Below are 20541 nucleotides of genomic sequence, written 5' to 3' on the forward strand. Positions count from 1 at the left end.
TTCAGTCAGGAGAACAACTGAGATAATCTATCCACAATACCAGGTTAGTCATTAATATACTGCAACAACATGGGAATAGAGCAGCTGCCAGAGAATTCAACATTAATGAATCAATGGTACAGAAGTGGAGGAAGCAAGAAGAATGAGTTTAATAAAGTTTGATTTATCTGACTGCTTTGTTTCGCTTAATGTGCCTTATAATCCCGTGCACCTTATGGTCCGAAAAATGCGTACTGCACACTGCAGTTTAATGTTGCAAAGCACCTCTTTTTAACTTCAGTGGATATTATACATGGTTATGCTCAGGATATGTCAGCCCATTTCTACTGGAAATGCCTTTTGGTTAAACTTTCAGCAAGGAATTTGCATTTGCACTGTTACATTTTTATAAAGCTTTAATGTACATAAAAACCAGCTTCTTGTTTAGGTGAAAATAAATGGAAGGTTGTCTTTTTGCGCTAGTAATGTTGTGGAGTTGTATTTTGTCTCGCATCAATTATATCGTCGGTTATATCGTTATCGCAAATTTTCAAATATATATCGTGATAAATATTTTTGGCCATATCGCCCTGCTCTATGCACGACCCCCCATCCCCTGGAAATGAAAGAAATAGCTCCATGGGGTGTAATCCCGATGAGGTATTTTATGGTCTGTGTACCCTTGTAATGAGAGTATGTTTGTGCGCGTGCCTTTAAATTAGATGGTCTTTCTGTTCGAATCTCAAAACAGTCAACAATGATTGCTACTCGTTTTCCAAAAGTTTCAGTAAACTGTGGAGGCATTGTCGCCTGCAGACAGTGCCTCTCAGGCCAGTGCACCAGTGCTCCTAAGTGGGCATACAAAACATCAATGGTATCGGTGAAGACAGAAGACAGTGTTTTGTGCGACACATGGAATAGATGACAAAGATGCTGGACTGGAAGATCAAGTCTCAGACGCATTAGTGTGAGTAAGAGCATTTGGAAACCTGTCAGTTTCTTCGGTATTGGCAGGAAATCTTTGACAGTGTTGAAGAGGGACATTAAGACTGCATAACAATATAGTCCAGTGTAATATCTTACTTTTTCGGTATCGTCCTTTAAGAAAGTTTCATTCAGCTCTGTCTTTTGCAACTGTGCTCGAAGCAGTCTGTTCTCCTCCAACAGCCGGTTTATTTCTGCTCTGCCCTGTTGACTGCACACACAGTCCTTCGTCTGCCCTTCAGCTTCCGTGACGCTGTCACTCCCATCACCACTGTCCACATTTGCAGCTGGTACGTCAACCTCCACTTGTCCAACACAACTGCTGTCCACTGCCTCCATGACATGGTTGTTGTTCTTCTGTCAGACCTTCATCGATCATCAAGCCTGTAAGATAAAAAATAGTGCATAGACTTAAGGTTAATGTACACCAATATTCCAATGACAGGTGTGTGATTCATCTTTAAGTTATGTGCGGATTAGTGTACCATAAGAGCAATTTAGTATGTTTTCAGAGGGGGGTGTTTACCTGCAATGGGTGCTCTTTTTCGCTTCCGTTGCATACGCCTTGCGTGCCGGTCCGAGTCTGACACAGGTTTGTCGTCGTGCCCCATGTGCAGTGTTGGTGCCCAGTCTGGATTTGTTACATCCATTTCATATGCTGGTTTGCCTGCAATAATGCCAAATCAAAAGCTACTCAGTCGACATGACGTGGTTCTGCAGCATCACACATTAGCATGTTTTATCTCATTATCTATGACCGCAGCGCATTGAAAAAAACCCCACTAAAAGCCTTTTGGTTTGGTCCTTTTACAGCATCCTGCCATGCGATTACATTTGTTCCTGACCACCGAGAACACTCACGTTAACTTTTATCGAGTGGAAAAAAAGTTAGCGTGTTTATATTGTGCTAACATAGCTGTGTTACTAGCGGTCACGTAGCACATCATTATATACCAGCTAGCCCAACTTCAGTAACCCTACAAATCAATCAATCAAGCTTTATTTATAAAGCACTTTTCATACAGAAAAAATGTAGCACAAAGTGCTTTACATAGTTAAAAGCAGCCCACCCCACCCTCCAACTCACTCCCCACACTCTCAATACACATATATCCCCCCACCCCCACCCACACACACACATACACACACGCGCACACTTAAAGAGTAAAAATTGGGCTGGGCTCGCATGAGCCAAGTGAGGAAACATTATAACAGAGAGCCGTCTGCACCGGGAGCCGGTCACAGACCGCAGCCTCCGGGCTGGGCACACAGCCGGAGGGAGGCCAAGGAGCCCCCCAACCAGGCTGAGAGGACCCCAGAGACCAGCAGCCACGGTCAATAACAGCCCCGGTGCAGAGAGCGCCCTCCGAGGAAACACTGGAGATATGACGCAATACGATATATACAGGGTAAAATGATAAAATAAATAAGAACAGGATACAATATAAATATAAATATAAATAGAGTAAGAAGATTAAAAAATGAATAAGAATAAAATCAAAAAATATTAGGTAAATCCTAAATTAATAATAGAATAACAGGATAGAATAAATAAGCATAAAAAATAAATAAACGCTAAGTAAAAGCTAAATTAAAAAGGTGGGTCTTGAGCCTGTTCTTAAAAACATGTACGTTCTCTGCGGCCCTGAGCTCCTCCGGCAGGCTGTTCCACAGACGAGGACCATACCACTGAAAAGCTGCCTCTCCGTGAGTATGTGTCCTGACTTTAGGGACAATCAAAAGGCCAGTACCAGAGGACCTCAGGGTCCGCGAGGGTTCGTATGGTAAAAGCAGATCTGAGAGATAAGAAGGCCCAAGACCATTAAGACATTTAAAAACCAATAAAAGAACTTTAAAATCGATCCTGAAACACACGGGGAGCCAATGCAGCGATTCTAAAACCGGTGTAATGTGGGCCCGCCCTCTGGTCTTCGTCAGCACACGAGCTGCCGAGTTTTGCAAGAGTTGTAAAGTTGAAATATTCTTCTTAGGAAGACCAGAGAGCAGGGCATTACAGTAATCAATGCGACTGGCAATAAAAGCATGCATCAGCATCTCCGTGTTGGCCCGAGAGAGAATAGGGCGGACTCTGGCTATATTTTTTAGATGATAAAATCCAATTTTGGTTACATGTTTAACATGTGGGATAAAACCAAGCTCAGAGTCAAAAATAACACCCAGGTTTTTCACTTGTAGCGAAGGACATAGTGAAAATGCCTCTAATTTAGACAAGAGTTTCTCTCTCTGAGCTTCAGGACCGACAATTAAAACTTCAGTTTTGTCCTGGTTAAGCTGTAAAAAGTTTTCTGCCATCCAAGATCTTATATCCAAGATACAGTTAAAAAGGGCATCCATTGGTCTGGTGTCATCAGGAGACACGGAGATGTACAGCTGCGTGTCATCAGCGTAACTGTGGAAGTTCACTCCATGCCTCCTGATGACACTGCCGAGAGGCAACATATACAAATTAAAAAGTACAGGGCCTAGAACCGACCCTTGAGGCACACCACATGTCATTTTATGGATCTTAGAGGAGCATGTATCCATACTCACCATAAAAGATCTGTCAGAGAGATAGGAAGTGAACCAGTTGTGTACAGCACCAGAGAGGCCCACCATGTGTTTTAGTCTGTTTAAAAGAATAGCGTGGTCTACTGTATCAAAGGCTGCGCTTAGATCCAGCAGCACCAGGACTGAGAGCTTTTGGGCGTCCCAGTTACATCTAAGATCATTTAAAACCTTTAGGAGAGCCGTCTCTGTGCTGTGGTTCACCCTAAATCCAGACTGGAATATCTCCAGGATCTGTCTATCATTGAGAAAATCAGTAATCTGAGTAAAAACAAGTTTTTCTAAGACTTTACTTAAAAATGGTAAGTTGGATACAGGTCTGTAGTTATTAAAATCATTACAATCCAAATTGCTCTTCTTCAGAAGGGGCCTCACCACCGCCGTTTTAAAGGCAGCAGGGAAGACACCCAACTGAAGAGAGCAATTCATCATGTATAAAAGCTCAGCCTCAAAAAATCCATAAAGTGTTTTAAAGAGTGAAGAGGGGATTGGATCTAAAAGACATGTGGTGGGTCTCACTGTGGAGAAAACCTTCTGAAAGTTCTCAGCATTAACCAGGACAAAGCTGTCCAGTGTCTCCTCAGGTACAATCGAGCCCTCAGATGTGTTTACAATCATATCGCGATTAGATAAAATATCAGATCTGATGGCGCTGATCTTTCCCCTGAAGTGGTCTGCAAACTGCTCACAGAGCGAGTCTGTGGGGGTTCTTTGGGAGCTGTTAAAATCAGGGTTAAATAAATGATCTATGGTGGAAAAGAGGACCTTGGGATTATTTTTGTTAATACTGATTATTTTGGCGAAGTATGAATTTCTTGACTTCCTTAATGTATTATTGTACATTTTAAATTGCTCGGAAAATATTTGATGGTTGATATTATTTTTATTTTTCCTCCATCTCCTTTCTGCTGCCCTGCAATTTCTTTTGAGTTTTTTGACTTCTTCGTTTCTCCAGGGTGATGCATGTTTTACGTTAATCTTTTTGGTGGTGAGTGGAGCAACGGAGTCAAGGCTTTTCTTCAGTTTGCTGTTAAAATAACTAAAAATCAAATCGCAGGGTGCAGGTAAAATCACAGGGGGGCATTTGAAAAAAAAACCCTGGTAAAATTTGCAGCCACTGTCACTGCTGTTTAGTTTTCTGTCTTCATTTATGTTGGAAGTGATAAGAAAGCTGTACGTTTTAATTTGTTTCCAAAACCCCGCAGTCAGGACATGCTATATTGTATTTAGATAGAAGCTAGCGAGCTAACTTGCTGCTAACTTCTAACTCATATGTCATAAATTCCATTGTCATGGATGCCTGGATGTTTAACTCAGTTGTTACACCTGGTAGAGCAGAACGCTGATAATTTTATTAAAGATGAAAGACTTAAGACAGTGTTTTAACTCTCAGTAATGCCACAGTGATCATTTGATATATGGACCTGCAGCAGAGTTTAGGCCCAGACACGGCTAGTGACGTCAGACTCAACAATCGGATAGTGATATGAATTACTTTAGAACTCACCGGAGAGAAAATGCCGCGAGCAAACCAACAAAAAGCTGGGGATTGCACGGAACTCGATATCCGCTCGTCTCACCGCTGCAATCCATGCCTGGCGTCTTTGTTTGGTGATATCGGATACATGGGATCCCTCACGTTGCCGCCAGGATGGAAAACGATTAAAAGATTAATCCAGTTTCTTGCCTTCACGATCGTGAGATCTAACATTGCAACCGACTACACACGTACCACCATAGCTGAAGCTGTATCCTTTGTCTGGCCTACTGTGATGGCGGCAGGGGGCGCATTCTAAAATGTCATGTGACAATCTGATTCATGAAGAGTGATGATGTCACAAGGACATGTGATGATGTCACAAGGACATGTGATGATGTCACAAGCACATGCCTTTGAGCCTTTTCTATAAATAGGGGTCAGGAGCAGCAAGTTTTAGTCAGTTTGTTCGCAGCCTTCAAACGTTCGACCAGAGCTATATTTGAAAGTATTTGTAAACCTCTTCAGAGTCACTGTGCACAGGATTAAAAATGTATCCACGAAAATGCCAACAAAGAATAAACAATCTTGCTGCCTCTCCTTCGAGGTCTGGCCGGCCACTCACTTCAAGAGGGAAGCCTGATATGACACGATCCATTGGTGCCTCATCAGTCCAAAGGACATTACAGGAAAACTCCGACCTACATGCAAAAATTAAACAAATTGAAGAAGAGAAGCTTCAACTGGAGGAGAAGTGCAGACAATTGGAAGCACGAAATCAAGAGCTGGAAAAACAACAGCAACGCCAGCCTTACACAAAAATTATTAGTGAGGCCTGGGAAGGAAAGTTTGGTGAAGCACGACAGAAGATTTTGTTCCTGATGAAGGAAAACAAGACAAAGAGTGCTGAATTAAAAGAAACGTCTGCCCAGCTTCAACGCGCGAATGCTACTATTGGGGAGATGCAAAGGGATCTCCAAAACATGGAGCAAAAGAATCAGGCGCTCCAAGGAACGCTTGATGAAGCTATGGAACAAACTGCACAAATCCTCGGACAGAAAAAGGAAGGGGTCACACAAATGCAGGACCAACTCAAAGGCATAAAGAAAAAATACGAAGTGCTGAAAGTCAGGCTGGATGAAACAGAGTGCAAAAAAAAAGAGCTTCTTCAAGAGAAAGAGCAACAGGAAGAAGAAAAAAAACGTATTCTCCAGGACTCAGACAACTTGAAGTGTGAAAACGCTGAAATGCTTGCACAAAAGCAGCAACAAGAGAAAATAAATGAAGACCTGCAGCGTAAGCTTCAAGAAATCACAAGAAGAAATGAGCAGTTAGAAAAGATGCACAAGGAAAAACAACAGCAAAATACAGACAAGTGCAATCTATTAAAAGAAATGGAGCAAAGATGCCAGAAACTTGAGAAGGAAGTTGAAGAAACAACCGATCAGTTGAGAACCCTCATCCTAGAGAAAAAAGTGGTCGTGGAAAAGCTCATGGAAAAGAAGAAAAAACGTTTCCGCTTCTTCTGGAGGAGGGACACTCCTGCTTTTTCTACTTTTTCTATTTTTTCTACTGCTGACGTCACCTCGTCTCCCTCCACCTCTGTTCCATCTTAATTTTCACCTCTCCTCTCCCCTTCTCTCCTAACACTTCTTCCCTCTCTCCTTCATCTTTTTTCACCCCAACCAGTCCCGGCAGTTGACTGCCCCTCGTGAGCCTGGTTCTGCCGGAAGTTTCTGCCCGTTTAAAGGCAGTTTTTCTTCCCCACTGTCGCCTAGTGCTTGCTCAGAGGGGATTGTTGGGGTTTTCTCTTTTCTTTTTTTTTCCCTTCTTATTACCATTTTCCTTTATTTACCGATTTGTTTTGTTTACTTTTCTTTTATGTTGTTTCTTTATTTACTTGTTTAACTTTTTTTCAACTTATGTAATAAACTAATAAACCAATTGAATTTATCCTCTGCGTATTTTACATCTAATCTTTAAAGAATATTTCCAAAACATTTTCAAACATCACGATCTGTCTTTTGTTTGCTTGTTAAAACCCCGTAAATGGTGAAGTAAAAACCCTGTGATATGGTTTAAAACATCAAAATAGACTAAACAACTAGTCTAAAACTAAGAGACACAGGATAAAGTTGGTGTGAAGGTTTCAGTCTGTGAATGAATCTAAGCACCATCACCTTAACTTTAAATTCATCTCTGTTACCCTCTTTGTGACTGAACTCTGACCGTGAGCACCACAGCCACTGCGCACCAGTCACACACACTTTAAATCCATCACAGTAAACCAGTTAGTTTACCTCAGTTTGTTTTGCAGCACATTTCACAACATGCAAAAGCATAATGTGCCATGTATAGACTCAAAATCTAATTTAAAAACATGAGGACTGACCTGTAAGCTTTACATTTACAGTTTATCACATACCACTGAGCAGTTCTTACCTGTAATTCTAAGCCCTCTTCTTCCTTTTCTGGTTTAAAACATCAAATTAGACTAAACAACTAGTCTAAAACCAAGAGACACTTAAATATTAAGTTAAACCTCTGGGGTTGCCGGACGCGCCGGCGCGTCAAAATCACATGACCAATTTAAGACGACACAGCTACAAGATGCAGCGATTCAGAGGCTGTATCCCAATTCAGGGTCTGCAGCCTTAAAGGCCGCATTTTAAGGCCGATTACGTCACCATGCCAGTCTCCTATTGCCAGAGGCTGAAGTGTGTGTGCAGTCACCAGGTGATAATCTGATATCGTCTACTTCCCCACTGATGTTAAGTAATATGAAAAAAAAAATGAATCCCACCTTAGGCCGAATGTGTGACTCTCTTCGTAGTGGAAGAGAGAATGAATCTTCCCATCCGAATTCACGGCAATCAGTCTGTCAATCAAATCCTGTGGAGTAAAATGAGAGGCTTTGAACAAGAATGCACCGGATAGGGTGCAAAACGAAAACTGTGTGGAAATTTACAATGGGTAAGGTGGAGAACGTATATCAGTCTCAGTGTGAGAGGGTTTATTTGAATGCGTTTGAAGTAAAACAAATGGGTGGGTGGTGTTTGGAGGCCAAATAAAAAGTGCAAACATGCCCTCAGATGGATGACAAAAAAAAACTGCAGTGTGTGGAAAAGAAGAAGAAGAAAAACACTTACAGGTATGGAGGTTGGCATCTCCCTCAGGGTGTATTCGCTTTTGTTGGCCAAAGACTGTCGGCCCAGCAGTTGCCACACCGACTGGGAAGAGGAGAGGAGGTTGACCAAGTACAGGAAGGACTGAAGAGGAAAGTAAATACAGCAGCTGTTAGAGAGAAAAAATGTATTTGCTTTTAAAGACCATTGTGAATGCATTTGTGCACGTCATGGATTGATCAAATCCTAACACATAATAATAATATAACACTATTCAACTACAAACACTACCGATAATATGACAAATAATATCTGTAGTATTCAAAGCAAAACAAAATGTAAAAAGAATTTATGATTGCAAAGGTAAAACATGGTTTACCACACTCTCAAAACTGAATAAGACATATATTCTGAGCAGAGTGGTTGAGCAGAAACCTATTGCAGCCTGAAGAATATTAAACTACAGGAAAGCTCCCTGCATTTTTCACTGGGTCTGGTAGAACAGGGAAAACATATCATCAAAAGCATCAAAGGAAAAAAAGAGAGACACTTGCACAAACGAGCTACAACTTAGATTATATTAAACAGCTTCAAAGAAACGTAAAGAAAAAAACAAGATACGATGGATTTTTTTTTCTAAAATAGAAATATCTATACTTTCATGTGTCTTCTGATGTTTCTGTGCATGTGTGAACTTATCTTCATATGTACTACCAAACCTCCTACTGTACTTAGCACAGATTAAAGCAAAGACTCGAGTTAATTCACCAAAGTGCTGGTGTGTGTATATTTAGTTTTCCTTTGACCTCAGCATATATGTATAACCCACTGATAAGGCAGACTTTAAAGTCGCCTGTGGCAGGACACAGTTTACACATCACTGGCTGTCCGTATTCACTTGGCTAGTCTCTCTGAGAGAGATGACTTGGCTGCTGTCAGAGGCCAAGCATCAGACACACACAGACAGGCTCACGCTGGAGCTTGTTGAAGCTTTCCTGAGAGAAATTCTGCCAAAAACATAACTAAAAATGCAGTCTTATGAAAGTAAGGCTTATTTGCCCAGACACCCATAAACCAATCAGCAAAAAGCCTTTCTTGTTAACAAAATCACTATTGCCAGTTTCTTAAATATGAATATTCACAAGTGAATTTTCTACATGGCTGCTGGTATCACAGCAACACATGGACCACTATTCTGAGTCCTGGGTTAATAATAATTGGAATCAATTTAATTTTAATCAATTTAAACACCTTTGTAACCAGTGAGCTAAAAACATGATGGAAAAGCAAAACTTCTAAGAGATCTGTGTCTGTACTATTATGTAGATATCTAAAAATTGGGGCATTGTGGGCTCCAGGAAGTTTCTCCTTCTCCCTCTCTCTCACACACACACGCACGCACATACATACAATACCTTAATGCAACTCCTATCTGTGGGGTCAATGGGAGTTGGTTTGGGACGGACCACTCTGATGTCGTCACTGCTGCACTCAAGAACAGACCATAGCTCTAGTACCAGGGCCCGAATAAAGCCTGAGACAGAACACGGAGAAATTTGTTGTACCAAACATTTATTTGAAATAGCAGCAACTAAAATTATTAACAGTGCTTTAATAAATAAACGACTGACTTTGTTATTGTGTCCAATCTTTTAAAGAAATCTGTCTTTGCATTGCTGGCACCGTTTTGATTGGAGGATTTGAATCTCAGGAAGGAAGGAATTTATAATGCCACTCCCTTTGATCCCATTTAATCTCTTCCCTGTTGCACTTTGGCCTGTCAGTAACTACATTTGAATTTTGCAGCTCAAGCTTGCACATAAAGGCTGGATAAAAACGTTAATGCAATCAAAATGTACGCAGCCCTCGCTGGAAAACTGGGGATACAGTACAGTACATAAATGATGAAGCAAAGACAAAACATTAGTGTCATGGAAGAAGAAATAGTCAGTGCATCACGGGAAGCTCCCAGCAATAAAACCTGCATTTGTATTGACACATAAACCTTAATTTGTGAGCAATTTTCAGTGTATTTCAGTTAAATTAATGAGACAAATATAACAAAAGGGATTTTATACTTAGAAGAAGAATATGAAATTGAAATATTAAACTAAGAAAACTATAAATACTGCAGTTCTAGAGTTACAGATATACAATTAAGCTTTGCATATCAGTGCTGTATAACCCAGGGAATGTACTTTTTTTTTTTTTATAATTGAATAGTAATGGAAATCATGAACTGTTTTTCAGAGGTCATAGATCAAATGAGCAGTAGAGTTTTTCTCACAGAATGGTTCTTTCACATAGAAAGCAGTGTGTGCTGCAGGTTTAGCAAATGGCCCATCATTTGTATCTCCAGTGTCTGTTGAAGTGTACAGTATCTGTGTGTGTGCATGACCGTCGGTGCTCTCTGCTCACTCGGGTTCAGAGGTACAGGGAGGAGGCTCAGCAGGAGTAGAGGCAGCTGCTTCATCACAAACATGCCAGGTGCAGGCGGTAAAGGCCCTTTCTGTTTCCTCTCAACCCTCCTGCCAAAGCCATAGAACTCTGCCGAGGTGAACCAGACAACACAATATAGACATTTTTCCCTGTTCCTACATGGAAACACAAGATCAAACGGGCATTTTTTTTTGGCATAAATATGTATATCATATCGGACTCAGTTTGTTCCTGTTATTGTTTTTGCACTGTACTTGTCATCCATTCCAGTGAAACGATGCAGAAGGTTGTAGGTTGTGCAATAGTGCCATCTAGAGGTGAAGTAACATCACACTGCCCGTGCTCTTGTCTCGTCACGGTGTTTGCGTGTTTCTCCCTCTCTGCACACTCATGGGAATGTGCTGTCAGGCAGGACTCAGCGTTATATTCACAATATGTGGAAAATATATTGATATTGAATGTTCAAATATGAGGATATGTATAATGTATAGGTTGACTTTGCTCTACCTACACTTCTGGCAGAGCAGCAGTTGCAATGCGAACACATAATTAAACGGTGTATTTATAGGAACAGATTTCTTGCCTATGGCAGACAAAGTGATTTTAAACGTGTAAAAGGTTTCATTCACAGATGATTTATTACTATCACACCCTGGAGACTTTATAAAGAGCACTGCTGCAAAAGCAGCCTAAACAAACTTGTACAGTAGGTCACGCTGGTTTAGTTTTTCATCAAAATGCTTTTTTTCTTTTACTATTATTTTTGAAAACGTTACAGCACTGGTGGACATTTCCTACCAAATAAGAACTAGACACTACTGTTATGTAGTGGTTAATTGGAAAACTGTTTTATCACGAATTTCTTATTTAGAAATAATTAAAATTTTATTTGATGTTTTTTTTTTTTTTGGATGGATACTGTTATTGCAGTGATGCTGTAATTAAACTGTCTTCACCCCAGTAGAATAATTGCATGACTCCATCACTGAAGTGGAGGGTTTGCTTTGGAGGGGAAACGCACAGTGTCTCTTTAGTAGCATGGTGGTTGGATCCCACATTTGTTTCTTATGTAACATTGTAAATAGCTGCTAAGACAGCATATCTATTGGACAAGCACATATTATACATACTTTGCACGTGCAGTATTTAATAGAAAGCAGTGTGTGCTGCAGGTTTAGCAAATGGCCCATCATTTGTAAGCTCTGTCTGGACTATATCACTTTTTGAGGTCATCCTTCTTTCTGTCAGTCTGCCTTTTTATCGATGGCACAAACATATGTCACATCATGGAACACATGAGTGCTCCACAGCCAGCGCTGCTCAACACAGCAGGGAACTGTTCTTGCGTGGGTAAAGTCATAGGAGAGAATAGGTTTCAGAACGCAGCGGTGCTGTTATAAGCGAAGGGCTGATAAGTAATCAGACTTCTTTTCCCATAACCAGTTGAGTCGCCCCTTCTAGCCAATAGAAAGAATGCAGGATTAAAATATTTGTTCACTAGCTTCATTTTTTGACCTCTTTTGACAAGAGTACGGTATTTCCTGGAGCCTTTTGCATATGGATAAACCTAGTATCAGTATACAACTGATATGTGAATCCATTTATCAAAAAAGAACGCCTCTTCTTACTCTTTCTTACCCAAACAAAAACGGTTTGACAAATACATTTCTCCCTAAGCTGCCTTAAGTCTCCTTTATACCGACAACACAAAAACAACAACAACAACTTATAATATAAGCCTTAAGCATCACAGCTGACAAGTGTTTGTTGTGTCCAAATAACTGCAATAGTACCTGAACTGTGCAGAGCCACAACTCCCGGAGCAGTTGCTGCCACCTGTGTCACCATCACCCCGTAGCCAAACTTCTCGCAGCTGCTCACCTACAGAAAACACACAGAAATCTCATACCCCTAGAAATATTTCAGCCTTTCACTATCACAGTTTTTGGTTATCAGGTAAAAAATGAATGAGAGTTTGGAAAAAGGATGGAAAAGGTTTAGGTCAAATGTAGTACTAATGTATCATAAAGGGAGATGTGTAAGTAAATCTGGGATTCTGGAAAGGCACAACATAATGTAGTTAAACATGCTGTGGAGAATTTAAATTGTAAATTGATATTGGAGTGTGCAGGCCCTTCATTAATTACAACACAATGCCACAACTAAAAATAGACAAAATATAATTACATTCCATAATTAAAGTGTAATGCCAAACTAGAGAAGCAATTACAATGGTGCGTAAACAATGGCAGTAAATTAAGCCCACGGGGGATCAGCTAAGGTTTGCAGCAAGCCTGAGTGTTTGTGTGTTTACAATTTGAATCTTAGACTCAGACCCTGTGACAAGGTCTGTGAAAACCACGTTTTTATGCCTGAAATACTACAGTACTACACTCCCACCAGATGAGCTCATGCAGCCTGTCACGAACCGGGACATACAACCATGACAAAACAGGAGATGCACACACAATTTATTGTGTTATTAATTTAGATCAACTGTGCTAATATAGTATACCAAAATGAAAACAATAACTCAAATTTCAGATATTTGAGGTTGTGCTGAAAATAATGGTGCCAAATAAGGCAAGAAAAACATATTTTAAAGGTGAAATATAGAGGTAAAATCAAAAATAGTCAAGAACGGCCAATTATACCCTGGACCACAGAGGGTTAAATTTGAAAACGGTTTAAAAAAAAACATCCCCATTCTAAAATGTCATGTGACAATCTGATTCATGAAGAGTGATGATGTCACAAGGACATGTGATGATGTCACAAGGACATGTGATGATGTCACAAGCACATGCCTTTGAGCCTTTGAAGTTTTTCTATAAATAGGGGTCAGGAGCAGCAAGTTTTAGTCAGTTTGTTCGCAGCCTTCAAACGTTCGACCAGAGCTATATTTGAAAGTATTTGTAAACCTCTGTAACATCACGCTCCAAAGCCCTGTGACGTTTCTGTGTTCTGTGACGTTGTCCCAAAGAAAGACCTTTAAATGCGATAAATAGCCTAAACGTTTTCGTTTATGACTAGTTTACCGTGTTATGACTGTGAACAGGGGGGAAGTCGCGCAAGAGAAATGTCGACCAAAACAATTGCAAGTAAGCCAAAGTCAGTTCCTAAAAGTCAACCCGCAGGTGTTTCCACCACCATCAGACCCTCCACTTCTGTAAGACCTCCATTAAGAATAACTGATGCAAAGAAAACCACTCGGGTGGGAAAAACTCAGAATGGAAGACCGGCAGCTGTGAAACAGCCCCCGAAGAGGGATATGAAAAAGAATGTGGACAGTAAACTGGTCAGCTTAATTACAAATGAAATTGTATACAGTGGAGCGACTGTGTCATTTGATGACATCGCAGGGCAGGATCTGGCAAAGCAAGCACTTCAAGAAATTGTCATCCTTCCTGCCTTAAGACCTGATCTCTTTACTGGTCTGAGAGCTCCTGCACGTGGCTTGCTTTTATTTGGCCCACCAGGAAATGGGAAGACCATGCTCGCCAAAGCAGTTGCTGCAGAGTCTAATGCAACATTCTTCAACATCAGTGCTGCTAGTTTGACCTCCAAATATGTGGGAGAAGGCGAGAAGCTCGTACGAGCACTCTTTGCAGTTGCAAGAGAGAGACAGCCCTCAGTAATCTTCATCGATGAAGTGGACGGCTTGCTCTGTCAAAGGAGGGAGGGGGAGCACGACGCCTCTCGCCGTTTAAAAACTGAGTTCCTCATTGAGTTTGACGGGTTGCAGTCAGGAAAGGATGACAGAGTACTTGTAATGGGAGCAACGAACAGGCCCCAGGAGCTCGATGAAGCAATATTAAGGCGCTTTGCAAAAAGAGTATATGTGACCTTACCCGATGAGAAGACAAGATTTACGCTGCTGAAAAATCTTTTGGGAACGCACGGGAGTCCACTGAGCCAAGACGAACTGTCCTGTCTTGCAAAAGTGACTGAAGGATATTCAGGGAGCGATTTGACAGCATTAGCCAAAGATGCTGCACTTGGCCCAATAAGAGAGTTGGCACCAGAACAAGTCCGTGTTATAGCTGCTGCTGAGGTGCGCAACATTAAGATGAAAGACTTTGAGGATTCTCTGAAGCAAATCAAACCAACTGTTAGTCCAGCAACTCTTAACATGTACACCAAATAGAACAAAGATTTTGGTGGTCCTTCTTCAATAAATCCAAATCCAGTCAGGCTGGATGAAACAGAGTGCAAAAATAAAGAGCTTCTTCAAGAGAAAGAGCAACAGGAAAAAGAAAAAAAACGTATTCTCCAGGACTTGGAGAGAAGAAATCTACAACTGAACAAATTAATACAATGAAGGACAGAACACCTGAACTGGAAGGAGAAGTATTGGAAAAACGACGTTCAAAGATGCAGCGTAGGATCAATGAAATGGCGAAAAAACACTCAGAGGTCATTAATGAGATGTTGTTGAACTCAGACAACTTGAAGTGTGAAAACGCTGAAATGCTTGCACAAAAGCAGCAACAAGAGAAAATAAATGAAGACCTGCAGCGTAAGCTTCAAGAAATCACAAGAAGAAATGAGCAGTTAGAAAAGATGCACAAGGAAAAACAACAGCAAAATACAGACAAGTGCAATCTATTAAAAGAAATGGAGCAAAGATGCCAGAAACTTGAGAAGGAAGTTGAAGAAACAACCGATCAGTTGAGAACCCTCATCCTAGAGAAAAAAGTGGTCGTGGAAAAGCTCATGGAAAAGAAGAAAAAACGTTTCCGCTTCTTCTGGAGGAGGGACACTCCTGCTTTTTCTACTCTTTCTATTTTTTCTACTGCTGACGTCACCTCGTCTCCCTCCACCTCTGTTCCATCTTAATTTTCACCTCTCCTCTCCCCTTCTCTCCTAACACTTCTTCCCTCTCTCCTTCATCTTTTTTCACCCCAACCAGTCCCGGCAGTTGACTGCCCCTCGTGAGCCTGGTTCTGCCGGAAGTTTCTGCCCGTTTAAAGGCAGTTTTTCTTCCCCACTGTCGCCTAGTGCTTGCTCAGAGGGGATTGTTGGGGTTTTCTCTTTTCTTTTTTTTCCCCTTCTTATTACCATTTTCCTTTATTTACCGATTTGTTTTGTTTACTTTTCTTTTACGTTGTTTCTTTATTTACTTGTTTAACTTTTTTTCAACTTATGTAATAAACTAATAAACCAATTGAATTTATCCTCTGCGTATTTTACATCTAATCTTTAAAGAATATTTCCAAAACATTTTCAAACATCACGATCTGTCTTTTGTTTGCTTGTTAAAACCCCGTAAATGGTGAAGTAAAAACCCTGTGATATGGTTTAAAACATCAAAATAGACTAAACAACTAGTCTAAAACTAAGAGACACAGGATAAAGTTGGTGTGAAGGTTTCAGTCTGTGAATGAATCTAAGCACCATCACCTTAACTTTAAATTCATCTCTGTTACCCTCTTTGTGACTGAACTCTGACCGTGAGCACCACAGCCACTGCGCACCAGTCACACGCACTTTAAATCCATCACAGTAAACCAGTTAGTTTACCTCAGTTTGTTTTGCAGCACATTTCACAACATGCAAAAGCATAATGTGCCATGTACAGACTCAAAATCTGATTTAAAAACATGAGGACTGACCTGTAAGCTTTACATTTACAGTTTATCACATACCACTGAGCAGTTCTTACCTGTAATTCTAAGCCCTCTTCTTCCTTTTCTGGTTTAAAACATCAAATTAGACTAAACAACTAGTCTAAAACCAAGAGACACTTAAATATTAAGTTAAACCTCTGGGGTTGCCGGACGCGCCGGCGCGTCAAAATCACATGACCAATTTAAGACGACACAGCTACAAGATGCAGCGATTCAGAGGCTGTATCCCAATTCAGGGTCTGCAGCCTTAAAGGCCGCATTTTAAGGCCGATTACGTCACCATGCCAGTCTCCTATTGCCAGAGGCTGAAGTGTGTGTGCAGTCACCAGGTGATAATCTGATATCGTCTACTTCCCCACTGATGTTAAGTAATATGAAAAAAATAATGAATCCCACCTTAGGCCGAATGTGTGACTCTCTTCGTAGTGGAAGAGAGAATGAATCTTCCCATCCGAATTCACGGCAATCAGTCTGTCAATCAAATCCTGTGGAGTAAAATGAGAGGCTTTGAACAAGAATGCACCGGATAGGGTGCAAAACGAAAACTGTGTGGAAATTTACAATGGGTAAGGTGGAGAACGTATATCAGTCTCAGTGTGAGAGGGTTTATTTGAATGCGTTTGAAGTAAAACAAATGGGTGGGTGGTGTTTGGAGGCCAAATAAAAAGTGCAAACATGCCCTCAGATGGATGACAAAAAAAAACTGCAGTGTGTGGAAAAGAAGAAGAAGAAAAACACTTACAGGTATGGAGGTTGGCATCTCCCTCAGGGTGTATTCGCTTTTGTTGGCCAAAGACTGTCGGCCCAGCAGTTGCCACACCGACTGGGAAGAGGAGAGGAGGTTGACCAAGTACAGGAAGGACTGAAGAGGAAAGTAAATACAGCAGCTGTTAGAGAGAAAAAATGTATTTGCTTTTAAAGACCATTGTGAATGCATTTGTGCACGTCATGGATTGATCAAATCCTAACACATAATAATAATATAACACTATTCAACTACAAACACTACCGATAATATGACAAATAATATCTGTAGTATTCAAAGCAAAACAAAATGTAAAAAGAATTTATGATTGCAAAGATAAAACATGGTTTACCACACTCTCAAAACTGAATAAGACATATATTCTGAGCAGAGTGGTTGAGCAGAAACCTATTGCAGCCTGAAGAATATTAAACTACAGGAAAGCTCCCTGCATTTTTCACTGGGTCTGGTAGAACAGGGAAAACATATCATCAAAAGCATCAAAGGAAAAAAAGAGAGACACTTGCACAAACGAGCTACAACTTAGATTATATTAAACAGCTTCAAAGAAACGTAAAGAAAAAAACAAGATACGATGGATTTTTTTTTCTAAAATAGAAATATCTATACTTTCATGTGTCTTCTGATGTTTCTGTGCATGTGTGAACTTATCTTCATATGTACTACCAAACCTCCTACTGTACTTAGCACAGATTAAAGCAAAGACTCGAGTTAATTCACCAAAGTGCTGGTGTGTGTATATTTAGTTTTCCTTTGACCTCAGCATATATGTATAACCCACTGATAAGGCAGACTTTAAAGTCGCCTGTGGCAGGACACAGTTTACACATCACTGGCTGTCCGTATTCACTTGGCTAGTCTCTCTGAGAGAGATGACTTGGCTGCTGTCAGAGGCCAAGCATCAGACACACACAGACAGGCTCACGCTGGAGCTTGTTGAAGCTTTCCTGAGAGAAATTCTGCCAAAAACATAACTAAAAATGCAGTCTTATGAAAGTAAGGCTTATTTGCCCAGACACCCATAAACCAATCAGCAAAAAGCCTTTCTTGTTAACAAAATCACTATTGCCAGTTTCTTAAATATGAATATTCACAAGTGAATTTTCTACATGGCTGCTGGTATCACAGCAACACATGGACCACTATTCTGAGTCCTGGGTTAATAATAATTGGAATCAATTTAATTTTAATCAATTTAAACACCTTTGTAACCAGTGAGCTAAAAACATGATGGAAAAGCAAAACTTCTAAGAGATCTGTGTCTGTACTATTATGTAGATATCTAAAAATTGGGGCATTGTGGGCTCCAGGAAGTTTCTCCTTCTCCCTCTCTCTCTCACACACACACGCACGCACATACATACAATACCTTAATGCAACTCCTATCTGTGGGGTCAATGGGAGTTGGTTTGGGACGGACCACTCTGATGTCGTCACTGCTGCACTCAAGAACAGACCATAGCTCTAGTACCAGGGCCCGAATAAAGCCTGAGACAGAACACGGAGAAATTTGTTGTACCAAACATTTATTTGAAATAGCAGCAACTAAAATTATTAACAGTGCTTTAATAAATAAACGACTGACTTTGTTATTGTGTCCAATCTTTTAAAGAAATCTGTCTTTGCATTGCTGGCACCGTTTTGATTGGAGGATTTGAATCTCAGGAAGGAAGGAATTTATAATGCCACTCCCTTTGATCCCATTTAATCTCTTCCCTGTTGCACTTTGGCCTGTCAGTAACTACATTTGAATTTTGCAGCTCAAGCTTGCACATAAAGGCTGGATAAAAACGTTAATGCAATCAAAATGTACGCAGCCCTCGCTGGAAAACTGGGGATACAGTACAGTACATAAATGATGAAGCAAAGACAAAACATTAGTGTCATGGAAGAAGAAATAGTCAGTGCATCACGGGAAGCTCCCAGCAATAAAACCTGCATTTGTATTGACACATAAACCTTAATTTGTGAGCAATTTTCAGTGTATTTCAGTTAAATTAATGAGACAAATATAACAAAAGGGATTTTATACTTAGAAGAAGAATATGAAATTGAAATATTAAACTAAGAAAACTATAAATACTGCAGTTCTAGAGTTACAGATATACAATTAAGCTTTGCATATCAGTGCTGTATAACCCAGGGAATGTACTTTTTTTTTTTTTATAATTGAATAGTAATGGAAATCATGAACTGTTTTTCAGAGGTCATAGATCAAATGAGCAGTAGAGTTTTTCTCACAGAATGGTTCTTTCACATAGAAAGCAGTGTGTGCTGCAGGTTTAGCAAATGGCCCATCATTTGTATCTCCAGTGTCTGTTGAAGTGTACAGTATCTGTGTGTGTGCATGACCGTCGGTGCTCTCTGCTCACTCGGGTTCAGAGGTACAGGGAGGAGGCTCAGCAGGAGTAGAGGCAGCTGCTTCATCACAAACATGCCAGGTGCAGGCGGTAAAGGCCCTTTCTGTTTCCTCTCAACCCTCCTGCCAAAGCCATAGAACTCTGCCGAGGTGAACCAGACAACACAATATAGACATTTTTCCCTGTTCCTACATGGAAACACAAGATCAAACGGGCATTTTTTTTTGGCATAAATATGTATATCATATCGGACTCAGTTTGTTCCTGTTATTGTTTTTGCACTGTACTTGTCATCCATTCCAGTGAAACGATGCAGAAGGTTGTAGGTTGTGCAATAGTGCCATCTAGAGGTGAAGTAACATCACACTGCCCGTGCTCTTGTCTCGTCACGGTGTTTGCGTGTTTCTCCCTCTCTGCACACTCAGCGTTATATTCACAATATGTGGAAAATATATTGATATTGAATGTTCAAATATGAGGATATGTATAATGTATAGGTTGACTTTGCTCTACCTACACTTCTGGCAGAGCAGCAGTTGCAATGCGAACACATAATTAAACGGTGTATTTATAGGAACAGATTTCTTGCCTATGGCAGACAAAGTGATTTTAAACGTGTAAAAGGTTTCATTCACAGATGATTTATTACTATCACACCCTGGAGACTTTATAAAGAGCACTGCTGCAAAAGCAGCCTAAACAAACTTGTACAGTAGGTCACGCTGGTTTAGTTTTTCATCAAAATGCTTTTTTTCTTTTACTATTATTTTTGAAAACGTTACAGCACTGGTGGACATTTCCTACCAAATAAGAACTAGACACTACTGTTATGTAGTGGTTAATTGGAAAACTGTTTTATCACGAATTTCTTATTTAGAAATAATTAAAATTTTATTTGATGTTTTTTTTTTTTTGGATGGATACTGTTATTGCAGTGATGCTGTAATTAAACTGTCTTCACCCCAGTAGAATAATTGCATGACTCCATCACTGAAGTGGAGGGTTTGCTTTGGAGGGGAAACGCACAGTGTCTCTTTAGTAGCATGGTGGTTGGATCCCACATTTGTTTCTTATGTAACATTGTAAATAGCTGCTAAGACAGCATATCTATTGGACAAGCACATATTATACATACTTTGCACGTGCAATATTTAAACATGTAGGCTAGAGAATGACTTTCAGTTGTATTATTTATTAGACGAATACTAATTAT

At 40.3% G+C, this 20541-nt stretch overlaps 2 protein-coding genes across 10 annotated transcripts in view; one reads left to right on the top strand and one right to left on the bottom strand.

Annotated features, from left to right (window-relative positions):
- LOC309687729 (protein broad-minded-like) overlaps positions 1–20541 on the bottom strand; it is a 112375-nt gene that overhangs the window by 50187 nt on the left and 41647 nt on the right. For 2 of the 9 annotated variants that reach the window (XM_082502896.1, XM_082502897.1), the window contains exons 10-17: positions 18338–18456; positions 16945–17064; positions 16599–16687; positions 12366–12453; positions 10552–10680; positions 9549–9667; positions 8158–8277; positions 7812–7900 (exon numbers count right to left, since the gene is read on the bottom strand). In XM_082502896.1, the coding sequence (XP_082359022.1) occupies positions 7812–7900; positions 8158–8277; positions 9549–9667; positions 10552–10680; positions 12366–12420 (512 nt within the window). In that variant the 5' untranslated portion in view covers positions 12421–12453; positions 16599–16687; positions 16945–17064; positions 18338–18456. Of the gene's footprint in view, positions 1–1308; positions 1348–1489; positions 1631–5038; positions 5710–7811; positions 7901–8157; positions 8278–9548; positions 9668–10551; positions 10974–12365; positions 12454–16598; positions 16688–16944; positions 17090–18337; positions 18457–19340; positions 19729–20541 lie in introns of those variants that run through there. The other 7 variants (XM_082502898.1, XM_082502895.1, XM_082502893.1 and 4 more) reach the window with 7 other exon arrangements.
- Positions 12474–16592, top strand: LOC309687727 (spastin-like). Its single transcript, XM_082502891.1, has one exon. The coding sequence runs from the start codon at positions 13598–13600 to the stop codon at positions 14717–14719; it is 1122 nt and encodes a 373-aa protein (XP_082359017.1). The 5' UTR covers positions 12474–13597; the 3' UTR covers positions 14720–16592.

This window comes from Aulonocara stuartgranti (assembly GCF_965226115.1).
Source record: "Aulonocara stuartgranti genome assembly, chromosome: 14".
In the NCBI taxonomy this organism is placed as follows: Eukaryota; Metazoa; Chordata; class Actinopteri; order Cichliformes; family Cichlidae; genus Aulonocara; species Aulonocara stuartgranti.